At 43.6% G+C, this 15743-nt stretch overlaps 1 protein-coding gene across 1 annotated transcript; it reads left to right on the top strand.

Moving 5' to 3' along the window:
* Positions 1 to 163: 163 nt before the first annotated feature.
* ankef1a (ankyrin repeat and EF-hand domain containing 1a) lies at positions 164 to 13193 on the top strand (the record flags this gene model as incomplete). The annotated part of the gene is made up of 10 exons (XM_083642970.1): positions 164 to 353; positions 828 to 989; positions 3512 to 3711; positions 4164 to 4313; positions 5054 to 5177; positions 7450 to 8275; positions 8842 to 9068; positions 10273 to 10433; positions 12004 to 12156; positions 13029 to 13193. The coding sequence occupies 10 exons, from the start codon at positions 164 to 166 to the stop codon at positions 13191 to 13193; spliced, it is 2358 nt and encodes a 785-aa protein (XP_083499096.1).
* Between the last annotated feature and the right edge of the window lie 2550 nt (positions 13194 to 15743).

The raw sequence follows: 15743 nt of genomic DNA on the forward strand, positions 1-15743 counted from the left end.
GCTGCCTGGGGACTAAAATGGCCATTAACATTGTGGCACAGACAGTCCCAATTCTGTCAGGAAGTTACAATACTCCTTTGTCCCTTTTACATTTCTTTTTTTTTCTTTACTTTTCTTTTCTTTCTGGAAGTCCATCATCAACCTCTGCCCCTTCTTCCCCAGAATGGGGGGCAGACTGGCAGAGGGCCGTCTGCAGGTCCTGCAGGTGTACCGGCTGCTGCAGTACGTGCATGACGCAGACACGGTGCAGATAGAGAAGATGGTGACGCTCGGGGTGGAAGACCTCATCAATCTGAGTGAGCCGCAGGACGGCAGGGGAGTGCTTCACCTGGCAGCCACAGCCAACAACCTGGGTAAGGGGCCGGTCCACCGTAAGAGTTCACTTTCTCAATGCAATGAATACTCGGTCACTTCAATGTAACAAAATACATTTTACTGTAACAAAAAGATTATATCTAAAGATTATATTATGCACAGCAGAAAGGAACTCCATTTGTCTGCTGTGGGAAGCTGATTTGTTACTTTTCAGTCAAACCTGACACTGGCATGTGTGAATATTAATATTCAAAAAGGCGTATTACTGATTTTCATATACATTTGATTAAAGTGACTGAAGATATGGGCAAGTTACCTTTGAAAGCAATGGCTAATATTGCCTTCAGCAGGGATGGGGAATGACAGACACTATGTGAATATAGACAGTGGGCTATAAATATGGGAAAGTACAATAACTGTTGGTCCTGATCCCCTTCACTTAAATCTATTGGCTGTGTTTTCTGCTCTACTAAACGGACTGGACCTGCTATAACTGCCTGGCTCCACCCCAGACCTGGTCAGCTTCCTTTTGTCCCAGGGGGCCCAACCCAATGTCCAGGACAAGAGGGGCCACACCCCGGTCATGTTAGCCGCTGAGCTGGGCCACGATGAGATGGTGGCCCTGCTGGCCCAGAACCAGGCCAACCTGAGGCTGCTGGACGCTGAGGGCAAAGGTGAGAAAGCACAGATTTACCCTATAGTGCAGGCAGATGGCTTCTGGAGAGATGGAATATATACACAGAGGGCAGAACAGAGTGTAGTAGATTATTTAATTGATTCAGTCCTTTATTTAATCAGGTAGTTTTCATAAGAGACACAAGAAAACATTCATTCAAAAAAATGACAGGCAAGTACAGTGCAGTCACTTCAGATTCTCTGGAATCTTCAGAAGGACTTAGGACCGAAATGTTATTCTTTCTGTTAAATCAAACTTTTTGCATTTGGAAACAGTGTGCGGGAGTTATTTTCTTTTGATTCAGTCGGGTTTTCCTTCCTCTGACGCACCTGTCACTTTTAGGTGTGCAGAAGCGTTGCTCCTTCAGGAACTGAAGCTTTAAAATCAGGCTATAGTGAAATAATTAGAGGAATCAGAAAGTAATCCTTGGCAAATCATTCCATTTATAAGGTGCAGAGTAACAGAGACAGGAGATCAATCACAGAAGAGTAAAGAAGAGAAGAGATCAGAAAGCAGTAGGGCACAGAGTGACCTATGCTCAGGCAATTGATGGGTTTTGGAGAGAGATGGACAAATACAGTTAGAGTCTAAATAAGATATTTAAGAAAGTCATTTCACTGAATCAGGCACAGACAGTGGCACAGTGGTAGCCCAATGGGGAGGGTGTCTCCCCATGCCTTTGGTGCCTAGTGCCCAGATGGGCTATCTCATGAAAAGGGCCTTTCTGTGTGAAGTTGCATGTTCTTCCCGTGCTCACCTGGGGTTTCCTCCACATAAAAACCCCCTCACTAAAAACATGCAAGAAGATTGTCATGTGACCAGCGACGGTTGGAAGGACGGTTCCCGGGCGCTGCACTGCAGCTGCCCACCACCGCTCCTGGCCTGAACCATGGAGGAGGACGAGCCAGGATGTGACAAATGCGGAGGACAAATGCGGAGGACACATTTGACGGCGCCTCTGGACGTAAATGGAAGCTTGCAGGCCAGACTGGAGTGCAGCGGAGACAGGCACGCTCCCTGGCTCACTCTGTGGTTTTAATGCACCATAATCATGTGAGGTAGTGGAACAACACATCTCCGCGTCACCTCTCCCACTAACATATTCTAATGTGTGTTGAGTGTTGATCTCTCTTGTGTGCTGCTCGAGGCGATATGAGGAGAAGGTTCAGTCCATCTCAAGCTGCGCCAGTGGGTTTGTACTGAATGCCTTGGCTTGTCTTGCAGCTCATGAAAATGCATGCTGTCTCTGTTTAGATATTGATGAGGCGGTCGTATGCCGGCCAGCTCCACTCAACCGGCCCAAAGTTCTTCTTCACGACCCTTTTAAGCCAACTATGATAATTGCCTCAATTACAGCGTGACCGGGGCTTCAATTACAGCAAATGGCACTCATTTGAGAGTGACTGAACATGAGAGAGAGATAGTGTGTGTGTGTGTGTGTGTGTGTGTGTGTGTGTGTGTGTGTGTGTGTGTGTGTGTGTGTGTGTGTGTGTGTGTGTGTGTGTGTGTGTGTGTGTGTGTGTGTGTGTGTGTGTGTGTGTGTGTGTGTGTGTGTGTGTGTGTGTGTGCATGAATGCATTCTTTTGTGTATGCGTATGTGCATGATTGTGTATGTGTGTGTATTTGTGTGCGCGCACGCCTTTGTGTATTTGGGGTAGGTCATGGCGTGGGTACATCTAATTACAGATCAACCCCTGATGTGATCCGCTCCTGTGAAAAGTGTGGGGTAACCTGATATCCTGCCCTCTCTGCAGACATTTGGCCCAGTCTCAATACTCACATCAAGGTGTTTTCCCCTGTAGTCGTTTCAATTCACACACAAGCCTGCCAGTACCTGGCAGGTGAGCCAGGTACCCCTCCCCCCCCCCTTCCGTTCCGTTTGAAAGTTTGACGCCAACCACTTCAATTGTTTTGGATAATTATGCAATTCCGTTTCGTGTACCAAAAAAAAAAACGTCACCCGCTCTTCCATCATACAGCATACAGACACTGCATGAAATAGGCCACGCCCATCACGGGGGAAAGCTCTCCGTTCACTTCCACACACACCAGCGTCATTTTCCTTGAATTAAACATAGCTAAAAGCTGTTGTGTGGTGGGCTGCGCAGACAACAAATGTAAAAAACCGCCAGTTACAATTTTTTTTGTACTCCTGAGGAAAACAAGGAAGCCATTGAGAATTGGCGAGAATAAAAATGTGGATGTTGCTGTCAATGAAGTAAGTTGGAGTGTTCATCTTCCGTATATATGATCTTTGTGTGCAACACCCGACCATGCACGCGACATAGGAGACTGCCAGGATTGGACGGGAGTTTGTGTTTTCCCCCGTTTTGGGCGTGGTTTCTGAATGATGACGCGCTCATGGGGGAGAGTACTACTAGATAATAAGCCATAAGATGATAATGGGTGAACTTATCTCCCCTTTGTCTCTCTCCCCCTCTTTCTGTCTTCCTTCTTTCTAATTATCTCCCCATCTTCTTCTGTCCTGTCCTTCCCTACTCTTCTCACTTTATACTGTAGGTGTACTGTTCTACTGTATCTACCCCACCAAGCGCCATGGCCGCTGCCTGCAGGTGGCGCTGAAGTGCCAGGCAGACGTCAACAACGTGTCAGCAGAGGGGATGCATGTCTTCCAGCTGATGTGTGAAAAAGCCCAGGACTGCGCTCCAATGTGCCTCAGTGTGCTGGAGGGAGGGGCGGACCCCAACGCAACCAATCAGGTTAAAGATTGGGCAGACGCTAAGGCTGACTTTACGCAATGCAACTTCCTTGCAATTAGTTGCAGGTTGCAAAAGAAACTTTTTATGTTGCCGTCACCAAACTCTGAATACCTGAAAAGCCCACTTCATGATTTTCATTGGATGGTTCTATTACGGAACTTCAACATTAAAATTGCACAGAATTGAGGTTACATTCCAGTTGCACTGTGTAAAGCCAGCCTAACACAGGGATTAGTGGGCAGTGACGAGCAAGATTGCGGTTGGATAATAGGAATTGAGGTTCGCGTAAGAAAGGAATGGCCTGGATTAGATCATGGGAACAATTTAATTAGGGCCCTCTGAGTACGGAATGTGATGCTGTGATGCTTCCTGCTAGGACACCATTCATGCTATGTTTGTTTAGCCTAAAACAGAGACAAGATCTCTCCTCTCCTCTCCTCTCCACTCTGCAGAGAACCGGTGTTACAGCGTTGATGGAGGCAGCTAAGGCAGGCTGTCTGCAGCTGGTTAGGGCCATTCTCAAGAGAGGAGGAAACCCCAACGCCCTGGACACCAAGCGCCTCGGGGCAGTCCACTATGCCGCTATGGGGGGCTTCTTTGAGGTACTGCAAAACACAAAAACACCCTATCTGACTTTCTGAGCATTGGTTGATATAATAAAGAATTATGTTAGAGTGGTACTGAAATAGTGAAAGATATGATTTTTTTTTTTTTTTTTTTTTTTTTTCCCCTTCCGAATTTCCCCTCCATTTACTCCTTAATTGTACTTGGCTAATACTACTAGATAGAGTACTGCAGGGATGACATATTTGTGTAGAGTCTAGAGACCAACCCGGAAGTTAGCATCGCTCTGGTTCCCTCGTCTGGAAATCAATGGGATTTTGGTATGGGGATTTTGCTTAAATGCCTGAAATAAGGTCTGTGGTTAACAAAAGTTTATGAAACTGTGATCTTTGTGTTCAGCAAGATCATCAAAATGAGGACCACTTTGATGATTTTTGAAGCATTTTTGCATTTACGCTTCAAAAATCATCAAAGTGGTCCTCATTTTGTGAAGATTATCTGGCTGAACACAAAGATCGCAGTTTCATAAACTTTTGTTAACCACAGACCTTATTTCAGGCATTTAAGCAAAATCCCCGTACAAAAATTGCATTGACTTTGACTGCATTTATCTTTCTCTGTCTGATTAATTTCGCTCTTTCCTTTCTCATGACTTAAATCTCTGCATTTTGCTTGACACTGGAAGTCATTTATACGCAGTTCAAGTTATTTTTCATATAAAAGCCATGGTCTGTCAGTGTCCTGACTGTTGCCCTGTGCTGCTTTGTGTCTGAGCCAGGTGCTTCAGGTGCTGTCTGCATACTCAGCAGATGTGGGAGTGATCAGCTCTGAGGACAGCACAGCACTGCACTATGCTGCGGCCACAGGCCACGCCAACTGCTGCAAGTTCCTGGCACAGAGAGGTACAGTATGAACACTATCATGGATGTGTGTGTCAACGAATGGATCCTTTGCGCGGACACACACACATCCCACACACAGACACACACACACACACACACACACACACACACACACACACACACACACACACACCCCGGACACACACACACTGGGCTGTCCTATAATCACTCTATTGATTAGAATATGGGCTGTCCTGTAAATATCAATAACACTGACAGACACAGAGAGGTACAGTATGAACACTGACAGACAGAGATCCTCAACAGTTACCAAGACACAGATAAGACACGGATAACTCCTTCATAACTACTCCTATCAGGGGGGCAAAACAGGCCCCCTAATGGTCCATTGATTTGTGGAATTTTATCAAAATGTATATTTCTGAGAGGTTGATCAAGGTCAAGAGAGTTGCCATGCCTGAGGCCTGTACTAAAGCCAGTTTAGTGGTTTAGCGAGGTAACTTCAGGTTTAAACCTGGTTTGGCCGTACTACAAAGCAAGTTAACTTCTTACCGACATATATTTCCATAGCAACTTATGCTTCACACTTAACCTGGTCCGTAGCAGGTTAAGTTGCAAGGATAAGATTAGACCTTAAATCCACCGCCCACGAACCAATCGAATCAGCAGTTTGGAAAAATGGCCAACCCCTTTCTGGATGAGTTTCCCGAAGGAGCACGAATTGTAATGTTGAATGAGTAATGGTAATCAATGTTAATGTTAATCAAGGACTAAAGCCTTGCACTTGTTGGCTATTTTAATTAAGCCCTATACCACTTTGGAATATGTTTTTATATATTAATTTTTGTGCTCTCAAGTAGCCTAGATACGTTGTTTGATCCCGCTGATCGATTGCAGCTGAATAGTGAGTGGAGAAATATCACTAAACCGGCATAAAAATGTTACATAAACGTCTCCAAAGCGCACGGTGCCGTGTGCGCAATGGAGCTGAGACTGACGTTGGGTTGGAATTGAAATAGTCATAGCTTACATGCTGGCCTACTACATCTAAGCAATTTAATATGGGATCACCTGCACACAGGCGATCCCATATTAAGATGATTCATATCTAGCCTACTCCTGCATTTTGCAGCTGCAAGTGTTGCTTTTGGCCTGTATGATGTGATTGAACTTCATATTTCCAGCATCATTATATGAAATATGGAGATATGCGACTCTGCTGACAATATATGTGACCACAAAATAGGCTATTTTTTATAAATGAAATATATGCCCGCACATACCGTGTCGTTCAGAAGCCTCTTTTAATTTTATTATCATTCTTTTTTTTATTGATAGCCTATATGAATTATTCAATCAGTGCGACTAAACATGACATCATTATTATTCGTTGAGCCTAAATGGTCTACGGATTTTGGACTGAGACATTAGGCTACACATTGCTTCCACTCGCAGTTTATTGAGAGGGTGAATTCAGCTGCTGTAGGATACGTGGAGGCAGAAACCGCTCTTCAAATAAATGACTGATGTGAATAAAAGTGGTAACTTTAGACAGTCATTCGGGAACAGACTAAAAATATCCAATGCGGATTTTGATTCTGACATAGTAGTCGATGGCTTTGATGAATGAGGAAATAGGCGTGTCTGGCGCTGTAAAAGCTACGGTTCTGAGCTGAGCGGTCCATATTGCATTGTGATTGGCTAGTTGTTAAAAACCACGCCTCTTTTGCGGGCACGAGCTCGTGTGCACGGGCATTTTCATGTGCACGCGCAGTCAACTTGATTAGAAAAACCTGGTTCGAGTTAACGACTGGCAAACGAGGTTCGTAGTACAAGTTAACTACAATCGAGCTGATCTGGTTTAGACAAACCAGATCAAGGGACAGATCCTGGATCTTCTTATCCAACATTCGTAGTACAGGCTACTGGTCTCCTTAGTTTTGCAGGCAGGATGGTATGGTTAAGCTAAGGTTAAGCTAAGATGGCTTTAAGTCATCAAAAGTCAGCCCAAAATGAACCGCCGCAAAAAAAAGAAAATCCAAAATGGCACCACGATTTATTGTTGTTGTTGTTGTTGTTGTTGTTGTTGTTGTTGTTGTTGTTGTTGTTGTTGTTGTTGTTATTATTATTATTATTTTCTTTTTTAGTGCAAAGGAGTTCATGGTCAAATGTTAAATGAAAAATAAACAAATAAAATAAGGGAGTGTTGGAGGATTGCAGACAAACACGGTCCCAAATCAGATTTGAACATTCCACTATGTGTCAAACACGTTTTGTTCATATCTGTCGTGAATTTGTGCTCAAATTGTAGGTTGTAACTCCAAACTGAAGAACCGTGAGGGCTTGCTGCCACGTCAGATTGCCAAAGACTCTGGTTACAAAGCAGCAGCCAAGGAGCTGAGGAAGGCGGAGAGGCTGCAGGGCGTGAAGGTCAGCAAAGCCACGGGCGTGAGCCTCAGCTCGGCTCCCTGGGCCCTGACCCTCCACGACTGGTCGCACGAGCACGAGGACGCTCTCCGCCAAGCCTTTGGCAACCACTCAGACAGAGTTTCCACAGAGACCTTTATGTCGGTGCTAGAGAGCCTCAAAGCACCAGTTGAACTGGGCCAGCTCCATGCGGTGATCTTAGCCCACGACAGGAGGAGAGATGGGTTTGTCAATATTACAGAGTTTGTCAGAGGAGTCAAGTACATCAAGAAGCCGTTCCTCCTCTCCTCCTACAGCCCTAAGAAGAAGAAGGGGAGCAAGGGAGGGAAACAGGGTAAGAAGAAGGCTAAATTCACCCTTCCCATGCCCATCTGCACCGTCCCGTCAGAGCTCATCCACCGGCGAGAGGACGGCGGCCCGCCCCACTTCCTGATCGAGATGTACCGCAGCCGCACCGACGTCAGCCGCTTCGACCGCGATCACCCGCCAGAACATCCCATCGTGGACGACTCGCCGTGGTACCTGGACAAGCCGGAGAAGGTCTTCGTCAATATCAACTACTGCGTGAAGAGTGGAGATCTGGAGTCTCTGGACCTGGCCTTCAGTCAGGGAGTTCCTGTGGATGTTAAAGATCGGTTTTACAAGACTCCGCTGATGGTGGCCTGCTCCAGCGGGAACTATGAGGTGGTGCAGTACCTGCTCAGTCTGGGGTGAGAAAGAGCATCGCTTTGTTTGGCTTTTAACATCTATTTTCCAAAAGTGTCAAAAGAGTCAGTCACTCTGGCTTATTTCCTGTCTGTCCCAACTTCACAAAATCATCACTTTGATTTCATGATGGATGAAACTGGATTAAAACAAATTAAATTTGGATCCCTTTTTTTTTATATCTCTGGTATAAAGCACATTTGAGAAACCCTGACCATTTGTATGAATACACATCAAACATAATTACCAAAGGGTAATTAATTATGTTTGATTTTCAGCATTTTATCACGACTATGAAACAGTAAATTTACAAATCTGAGCTATTACCGTAGTTCAAATGTTATGTTCCGTCATGACTATTCAAACTGGAATTACCAGTCTTTTCATTGCACATGTGCAAAACCACTGAACCTGAAATTTGAGTGAAAAGCAAAGCTGCAAGTTCACAAAACGTAATTTAAGTAGCTCTACAATTTATGTTTGTATGCTAATTTGAAGCATGTTTTAACGAGGGGAATGCCCTGACTATGAAATCCTGAAATCACCCTGTGTCTATACCTGTTTATAACAGGTCGGATGTGAATGTGTGTGACCAGTTCCGATGGACGCCCCTCCACCATGCTGCCCACGCCGGCCAAGTGGACATTGTTGAACTTCTTCTGAAGGCGGGCGCCGTCCTAGACGCCCGGGCGCTCAACGGAGCCACGCCCCTTATGAGGGCCATCGAGAGCGCCCGACCCTCCTGTGTGGACTTCCTCATCAAGGCGGGAGCCAATGTCAAAGCGGAGAACAAGAAAGGTTTGACTAAACTGAATATATATATATCGATTTCCTCAATTATGAAGATAAATCTGAATTACTCCATAAGATCTTTGTTTTTTAATGTAAAAAAACATGTATTCAACTCCTTTGTCTACAACTCTTTGCCCATGAGAGCAGCAGATACGGTAATGACTTGGCAATGACTGAAAGGAATATGGCTGCCAGAGCAGCTGATTGGTACCATTTTTGCAATGGCTCGAATTCTAAAAATATATATAGCAAATTTGGTGATTTTATGCAAATCTGAAAGATTTGGCAAATTTGATATGCATGTAAGCACACTCACTGATTGTAATAACTAGAATTCCGGGCGCTACGCGCACTCAGTTTTAGGGTGGAGACTGGAGACGATGAACCGAGGTTCGCACGCTCAATTCTAGAACAAAGCACTGTTTGGACGGAGTTTGTTCTTTGTGCTGGCTCATGCTCACAGTCACCTTTATAACATCACTGATGATGTCACAATGTCTATGACCTCAATTCTGAGTCATCAGTGATGCCATCAGTGTTGTCACAATGTCTATGACCCTCAATTGTGATGTCATGTCACAATGTCGTTAGCCATTGGGACATAATGTGTCTACATTAGCATATAAGGTCTATGACATCATCTCTTCAGTGCTTTATGACAGCACTGCTATGATGCATCTGTGGCCCTCCACAATCATCGCCATACGTATTTTCTGCCTTCACCACAGTGACATCACTGATGATAGGGATGCATATCGGTATCGGTATCAGGTCCGATACAGTGCTCATTTCCTGTACTCACACTCGCCCGATACTGACACAACCATGCCTGATTCCACTCAGCATGCAACGTGATGTTAACCTGAAAGCAGCAACAGGTTCATAGCTGATAATGTGTTGCAGAGAAGCTTGGCTGTTTTTTACATGGAGAAAGCTCTGCCTGCAATGGTGCGTGCGCCTTGCAACTCCGGGCATCCGGACACACAGCTCTCCAATTATAGTAGTAGGATAAGTTAAACATTTCAATGGCCGAATTTGAGCACTACCAATAATAACCACAGACAACAAAGTAATTACTTTATAAATTCCCGTCCCCCTGACAAGTGTATGAGGAATATAATAATAGACTTGAAGCCAGTTCTTTAAGCCAATCTGTTAGCATCGTTTATTGCTACTGTTATTTGACTAAGCTCATTTAATTTCCCCACAGAGCAAAGCTGCCTGGATGTGGCCAGAGCATATGCTGACTTCAGGATAATCGACTTGATCACAGACAAGATGGCTTCTCTGCCTAAACCCAAGGAGGCAAAGAGAGTAAAGGGTGGCAAAGCTCAGCCGCCGAAACGCACAGCAGCCACTGCTAAAGAGAAAGTACTGAACTCACTCCACTAAAATCACATTCTTTCTTTATTTTTATTTATTTATTTACTTTTCTGATTTTCCACCCATTTTCTCCCCAATTGTACTTGGCCAATTTCCCCCTGCTGCCCCGGTCACTGCTCCACCCTCTACCGATCTGGGGAGAGCCGCAGACTAGCACCATGCTTCCTCCGACACATGCGCAGATGCCAGCCGGCAGCCGCTTCTTTTTCACCTGACGGCGGTGAGCTTCACGGGCAGGACGTAGCACGTGGGAGGATCACGATTTTCCACCAGTTCCCTTCCGCCCCGAACAGGTGCCCCGACCGACCAGAGGAGTCGCTAGTGCGGCACGCAGGACGCGTACATAGGCTACCCCTAATCCGGCTTCCCACCTGCAGACACAGCCAATCGTGGCTGTATGGATGCCCGACTAAGCCACCGGTAACACGGGGGCGCGAACCTGCTGCAACCCTCGTGTTGGTAGGCAGGGAATCTACCGCTACACTACTAAAATCACATTATTAATAGTCACACTACAATCGTGTGTGTGTGAGTGAAAAATCTAAATTTCACATGGATCTTGATTCTTTATGCACTATTAAGATTCATATAATGAGTTTTCTGTCCATGGAACCAATTCAAACCCACTGTTTAATTACAAAAATGCACGTCTGTCACCCGGAGAATAGAAGCTTTATTTCTTTCTCTAAATTAAATTATATTAACATGAAACAATGCGAAAGGGGGGTTTCATCTAGCAGCAGACTTGTATCACACTAATCAAAAAAGAATATAAGCTCCAAATGATGCCACAGCAAAACAAACTAACATTTGACTGGATGTAATCTCCATCCCCCACTTTTTATTGGTTCTCCATCTCCTTTCAACATGAGGGAAACCCAAGCTGGTAAAGGGATAGCTCTGGTTACTTAAAGCCAGTAACTTGTCAGCAAATTAGATGTGTTGTGTTACAACTAGGCAGCAGGTTGTGTGAGGTATATCAATAACCACATAGATACAGGTAAAATCTCTCATTACTGTACACTCTCATGGCACGGAGATGATCTTTAGACCAAATTACTGTAATGATCAATTTGAGCATGATCTCAGCTCTCTGGCTCCCTAGTTGATCAGCTGCCTCAGTCTCATCTATGGAGAATACGTGACAACTTTAAGAGTTAATTATCTCCGAAACAAAAGTAGATTTAAAAAATCTTGTAGACTTGTAGAGCTGGTCCATCGATGCTACAGACCGATTTTGGTGATGATTGGTCAAACGGTGTGTTTTTCAAAAACTTTCAGGGTGGACCTTGAGGGCCCATTACAAATTTGTAGACTATGGTCACCTGGACAGCAGTTCGAGCCCCTAACAAACAGAAAGCTCATAACGTTAATCTTATAAATGACACATTTTACATTTGCACTTTGAAGGCAACGTGGACTAAATCTGGGTATTATTCTTGCTGTCTCTGGCTAGCGTGTAAAGTAGAGGGCTCAAATGCGACTAATGTGAATTTGGATTGTGACACTGGTTCTCTGCTGTGTTTCTCACTTTGTGTTATGGTGATTTCCTTTACAGGGCAGCACTTTGGACACCCCGGTGTCCACCAACACAGCGGGGGCAGCAGGGAAGACCCCCTCGCAGAAGGGCCCGGAGAGCGTCATCCTGCACAACACCAGGATCACTGCAGGGAAAACCAACGCTGTGGATATCAGCTTTGTGCCAAAAACCGTAGGCTTCATTGTTTTCACAGTAAGTTGCTGTAATCGAGGAGAGACTTGAAGTGGGGGGGGGGGCGGGATGGCATCCGCTTATTGAGAGCCAAAGTGGAACGTCACTTCCTGCTTCAGCACTGTACCAGAGATTTTCATCCGCCATTTATTTTCCCATCGACATTTTGTAAAATGCTTATAAAAATTGTTTTACTGGTTCAAACCAAACGGTACAGATATATTTAGAAACAGGGGAGATCGCATAACATTTCACTCGGGCCAAAATGTAAAAAAATGCGGGTTTGAAGAAAATATTTAAGTTTCGGTCCGAGTGAAATGTTCTATGGTATCTCCCGATTATAGCGTTAGCTGAAAGTTTGGTTTGAACCAGTAAAACTATTTGTATAAGCATTTTACGAAATGTCTATGGGAAAATAAATGGCTGAAGTGCTGAAGCAGGAAGTAGGCGATCACTTTGCCTCTATAGCACAAATTATAGCACAAAATCTGTATCCATGGAGTATGCTATTCATTTGCACACCCCGTCTATGGATACAGATTTTAAATCAATTTGAGGTCTAATGTACATATTAGAGTCTGTATACTATATACTGTAACAAAAATTAACTAACAATATTGTGAAAATTATTCTGGTGCTCCCTATATTGTATATACCTATGGCAAGTTGAGCAATCTTTAGTTTACCTGTAGATTTATGTTAAAACTTTTGTTCTGGTCGTCATATTTTACTGTTACTGTAATTTATTTGAAACCATAGAGGTCATGTCAATTTGGTTGTTGAATCAATGTGTGTGTGTGTGTGTCTGTGTGTGTGTGTGTGTGTGTGTGTGTGTGTGTGTGTGTGTGTGTCTCCCTCCCTCCCTGTCTCAGGTGTGGGGGAAGCCGCCCACCACCAGCCAGCTGTTGTCAAAGCTGGAGAGACGGAGGCGGCGCTCCTCCTTCGACATCTTGGACGTGGACTTGGAAGACTACATGATGCCTTTCAGTCAGAACATCCAGAGGAAGTCGCTGGAGCTGGCAAAAAGCACCGAGTAGACTGGAAGGACAGGTGGAGAGAGACGCTCTGACATTTTCCAATCATACTTTTCTTTTCTGGCCACTTGTCACAATTGTGGAAACTGGATTTAGTATCTGTCTCCAGGGAACCAGAATTCATATAGCCTCATCCTAAATATAAGGCTTAAAAAGTAAATACAGTGTACATTAATTAGAGGTCTTACATTTTTTTACATTTTGATGCAACTATAAAATTAGATCTATTGTTTTATGGCAAGATTATTCACATTCAGTTATATTTAGGGTCAATAGGCTACAGTATGCCAAACATGCTTTCTTTTAATTTAATTTGCTTTAATAAACACAGTGGGACATCATGTCGCTAAACCTCTAATTTCCTGGTGTTCGTTTTCTTATGCTGATCATTTATCCTTTCATCCTTTTTTTATTTATTTATTGTTTTTACCAGCGTTTTTCTATATACCGGTCGATAAATTGGTCTTAATTTGTAATGCTACTTAGAATTATTTATTGATTTAAAAATATTATATATGACTGAAACCCTGATTATTATTATTATTTTTTTTACATCTGTGAAAACTGCTAGCTGCCAGTGTTAGCTTGAGCTAGATTGTAGCTAGCTAGTGTATATATATATACCCATATTTAATTAGAAATTCTAACAATACCTTTTTTTTTTACTAAACTCAAGTACAGTATCAATACTATCAGTTTTCCTCCATATTGTGACAAGTGTCTGGGGAAGGAAAACAGACTATCATAAATGGTAACACATCTGTTTAACAAACTATTTATCTACACCTCATCATGCTAACATAGAGTGACCATGGGGGATGGCTTATACAAACCACCAAAGCATGCCAAGTTAATATGAATAAGATAGAAAGAGATGGATTCTGGATTAGAATATGCGATACAGTAGTTGATAGTTTTGAGCCATGAATCCTCTGCTTCCCAGTGCTGCATGGCCATGAAAGTTAAATATTTTATCTGATAGACCAACTCCAATTAGGCTGAGTCATGAGTTCATCAACCATTACCCTCACTCTGTGCAAATTAATAAAATATGCCAAGCAGCTAATAGGGTCAATTATAATTATACATTAATTTAGAATTCATCACCTTTGTGGAAATTAAGTAACCCAGGAAAAGCAGTTATCAGAATCAGAAATACATTATTGATTCCTGAGGGGAAATTAGATAATGCTGCAGCTGTTCACGTTCAAGAAGGGAAATAATATAAACATAGAGAAATTATAAGGCTAGAAATAAGACAATTATAATAAGAGTATATAAATAAAGTGTCAAATATGTGCATTGTCTTACAATCTTAACAAAGTACAATCAAATAAAAACTGAGAAAATATGTAAGGTACATAATACTATAATATATACAGCAGTGTGAATGATGAATCGTAATAATAGTAAAGTGCGATAAGTTACACTTGCTGAATTGCACATCAGTGGAGACAGAGTCGTTACACATGGATTATTGCACAAATTGTGATAGTATTGAATATTTATCGCACATTGAGTTATTTATTGTACAGTTCAGGTGTACAATATAAAATGTGGTTTTTGAGTTGCTGATGGGTGGAGTAAGTCCAAGGCTATTCTTAGTGTGGCAGCCTGCCCTTGAACCAACCAAACATGGAGTAGATCTGGCAGGACTTGCAGGGAAACACAGACACTGTGTAGTTTACAAGCAGGCCCTCTTCTCTGCACTGGAGCGTCTGGGCCCGCAGAGAGAGAAATGAGCACAGACAGGAGGTCCTTGTTGGTGCCAGCTCTTCTTGTCCCTGTTCCCGTCTGTCAGGCTCGCTGGGTAGCAAGCCACTCCTCAGGTCCATCCAGCCAAACACATACCGTAGCTATTAGAAGAGCTCTCTCTCTCTCTCTCTCTCTCTCTCTCTCTCTCTCTCTTTCTTTCTTTCTTTCTTTCTTTCTTTCTTTCTTTCTTTCTTTCTTTCTCACACACACACACACACACACACACACACACAGACACCCACACACACACACACACACACACACACACACACACACACACACACACACACACACACACACACACACACACACACATACACACACACAAATAGGCCTGTGAGTGCCACCATGCTTCTTTGATGCTGGGGAGTCCTCCATGCTTCTGGAACCGACTGCAAAATATCACGCTGCTGCCAGAAATTGAGCTGCTGCTCTCTCTCATCCAGACGCAGTTCCATCTTGAAACCTGTGTGTGGCGCTGTTTGGCAAACTTAGCAATGCAGGGATTTGGTTGTTTATGTCGAAAGCTGGGTGAACAGAAAACTTAGAGGGAGCTCCTGCATGTCTTTCTAGCACAGAAATACATCAAAATGGCACCTGTGTGTATTTACTGTTTTCACATGAGGCGTTTGTGATCTAATTCACATAATCAGGAGTTTGCAGGTTGATTCGCCGCCACTATATCCATGATCACATCCTTAAAAGATGGTCGAGAAATCGCATCAATCGCACCCATCGATGCCTTCAGAGCAGGGAGTTCCCCAAACTTTTGAGTAGCCAGTCAGATTCAAAAAGTAG

The sequence above is a fragment of the Poromitra crassiceps genome, assembly GCF_964638095.1.
Source record: "Poromitra crassiceps genome assembly, chromosome: 9".
Classification (NCBI taxonomy): Eukaryota; Metazoa; Chordata; class Actinopteri; order Beryciformes; family Melamphaidae; genus Poromitra; species Poromitra crassiceps.